Source organism: Palaemon carinicauda, unplaced genomic scaffold, assembly GCF_036898095.1.
Source record: "Palaemon carinicauda isolate YSFRI2023 unplaced genomic scaffold, ASM3689809v2 scaffold131, whole genome shotgun sequence".
Classification (NCBI taxonomy): Eukaryota; Metazoa; Arthropoda; class Malacostraca; order Decapoda; family Palaemonidae; genus Palaemon; species Palaemon carinicauda.
In genome coordinates this window covers 47,501-49,639 of record NW_027168827.1, presented here as the reverse complement: position 1 = coordinate 49,639, position 2,139 = coordinate 47,501, and the positions used below count along the sequence as shown (strand labels likewise).

Below are 2,139 nucleotides of genomic sequence, written 5' to 3'. Positions count from 1 at the left end.
ATTCTTCTCTCTGGTTATGGCTCATTTTCCCTTTGCCTATACATACACTGAGTAGTCTGGCTTATTCTTTACATATTCTCCTCTGTCCTCATACACCTGACAACACTGAGATTACCCAACAATTCATTCTCGCTTAAGGGGTTAACTACTGCACTGTAATTGTTCAGTGTCTACTTTCCTCTTGGTAAGGGTAGAAGAGATTCTTTAGCTATGGTAAGCTTCTCTTCTAGGAGAAGGACACTCCAAAATCAAACCATTGTTCTCTGGTCTTGGATAGTACCATAGCCTCTGGACCATGGTCTTTCACTGTCTTGGGGTAGAGTTCTCTTGCTTGAGGGTACACTTGGGAACACTATTCTATCATATTTTTCTTCCTCTTGTTTTGTTAAAGTTTTTATAGTTTATATGTGAAAGATTTGTGTGGATGTTGCTTTTCTTAAATTATTTTATTTTAGTTGTTAATTACTTGTAGTTTCCTTATTTCCCTTCTTCACTTGGCTACTTTCTTTGTTGAAGCCCTCAGGCTTATAGACTTATAGCATTATGCTTTTCCATTTAGGGTTGTAGCATAGAAAGTAAAAATAATAATAATAATAATAATAATAATAATAATAAAGATTCGCATGGATATACATGGAATTCACAAGTGATAATAATAATGCTCTTTTGAATATTCTTTATTTTTTTTTTGTCCTGAAAGACTCATTTAAAAACAGTTATAATTACACAAAGACATTTCCTAATACTCATGAAAACTCCAAGGTCTTTGAGAACATTTTTATTTGCCAGATATGAAAGTAAAAGCCTCATTAGATCCACTATGTGGCTTCAAATAAGGTAGTCTCTCCTTATTAATGCATAAATGAAGATTAATTGGAAGCTTAAGTAAATTATGAAGCAAGTATAAGTCTGTTCATTGGCGTAGCTAAGAGTGGGGGACCTTTTTGAAAAGGCCCCCCATTGGCCTCCAAGAGAGGGGTCCCTCCAAAGCAGGGCCAGAAAAGAGAAGAATGAAAGTATACAATTAGAATTACTATTCAGTAAGGGGGAGAAGGTTCTCTTTACTTAGTCAGCCCCCAAAGGACCCGAAATTTCTTGCTACGCCACTATGCAACGAAAATGTAAATACAGAAATTGATTATGCATACATTAGAAGAAGGTTTGTAAGGTTAAAGAAATAATTAAATAAAGATGCCTACAATGAAATGAAAACCATACAGGGTTTTGAGACTTAGAAAGGCCACATACATACCATTTTCTTTTCAGATTAAGACCAGTTATTCTAAGCTCTGGTCTCATTTTCAACATAAGGAAATGTTGTTTGGCTAAAAGTAAAGATATTTTATACAGAAAGAGCCTGTGGCAGAGATTTTACAGTGAACCCTCAATATTTCTACAATTCACCACATCTGAGTTGTCGGATCTCGATCATCATCTCTTTGAATCAGTGTAAACTTAATACATCTTTTCAATTAACAAATAGATTTGTTATATTCTATTTACCTCCAAGAGAACAGCAGGGAATTTTTTAGCGCTTCACTTTCCAACTAAATCATCATGATCTTTTGCCAGGTGGAATTGACTTAGAAAAAAAAAGGAAAAATTTCTCCATTGTAAGTTAGATTCTAAGTTAGATTCTTGTTGGGAATTTTATTCATATTATCTGTACTCTTTTTTCACTGTTCGTGCCACTGAAAGGGCGTGACTTGCAAATTGATTATTTCCTTCTTCCTGTGTTCATGGCATCCATGAAAAACACCAAGAAGGCAGAAGATCACCCTGCATTACCCCATCCTCATGCCTGTCTCAGAATCACTACTCCATAGAGGACGTTTTCGATTTCATGGTTCTGTTGTGCTCTGGAATCATTGCCTGGCAGCTGGACATCATCGTAAATAGCCTCTGTGTTCATGTTCGATCCAGGCTCTGGAACAGAATTATTATTGTTATTATTACTTGCTAAACTACAAGCCTAGTTGCAAAGGCAGGATGATATAGGCTCAGGGGGCTCCAACAGGGAAAATGGCCCAGTGAGGAAAGGAAACAAGGAAAAATAGAATATTTTGATAAGAGTAACAACATTAGAATAAATATCTCCTATATAAACTATAAAAACTTGAACAAAACAAGAGGAAGAGA

The 2,139-nt window shown here is 35.6% G+C and overlaps 1 protein-coding gene across 1 annotated transcript in view; it reads right to left on the bottom strand.

The window, feature by feature from the left end:
• Positions 1 to 691: 691 nt before the first annotated feature.
• The window catches only part of LOC137635497 (uncharacterized), a 9,142-nt gene continuing 7,694 nt past the window's right edge, over positions 692 to 2,139 (bottom strand). Inside the window, exon 5 of the mRNA XM_068367956.1 lies at positions 692 to 1,926. Within this exon, the coding sequence (XP_068224057.1) occupies positions 1,796 to 1,926 (131 nt within the window). The 3' untranslated portion in view covers positions 692 to 1,795. The remainder of the gene's footprint in view (positions 1,927 to 2,139) is intronic.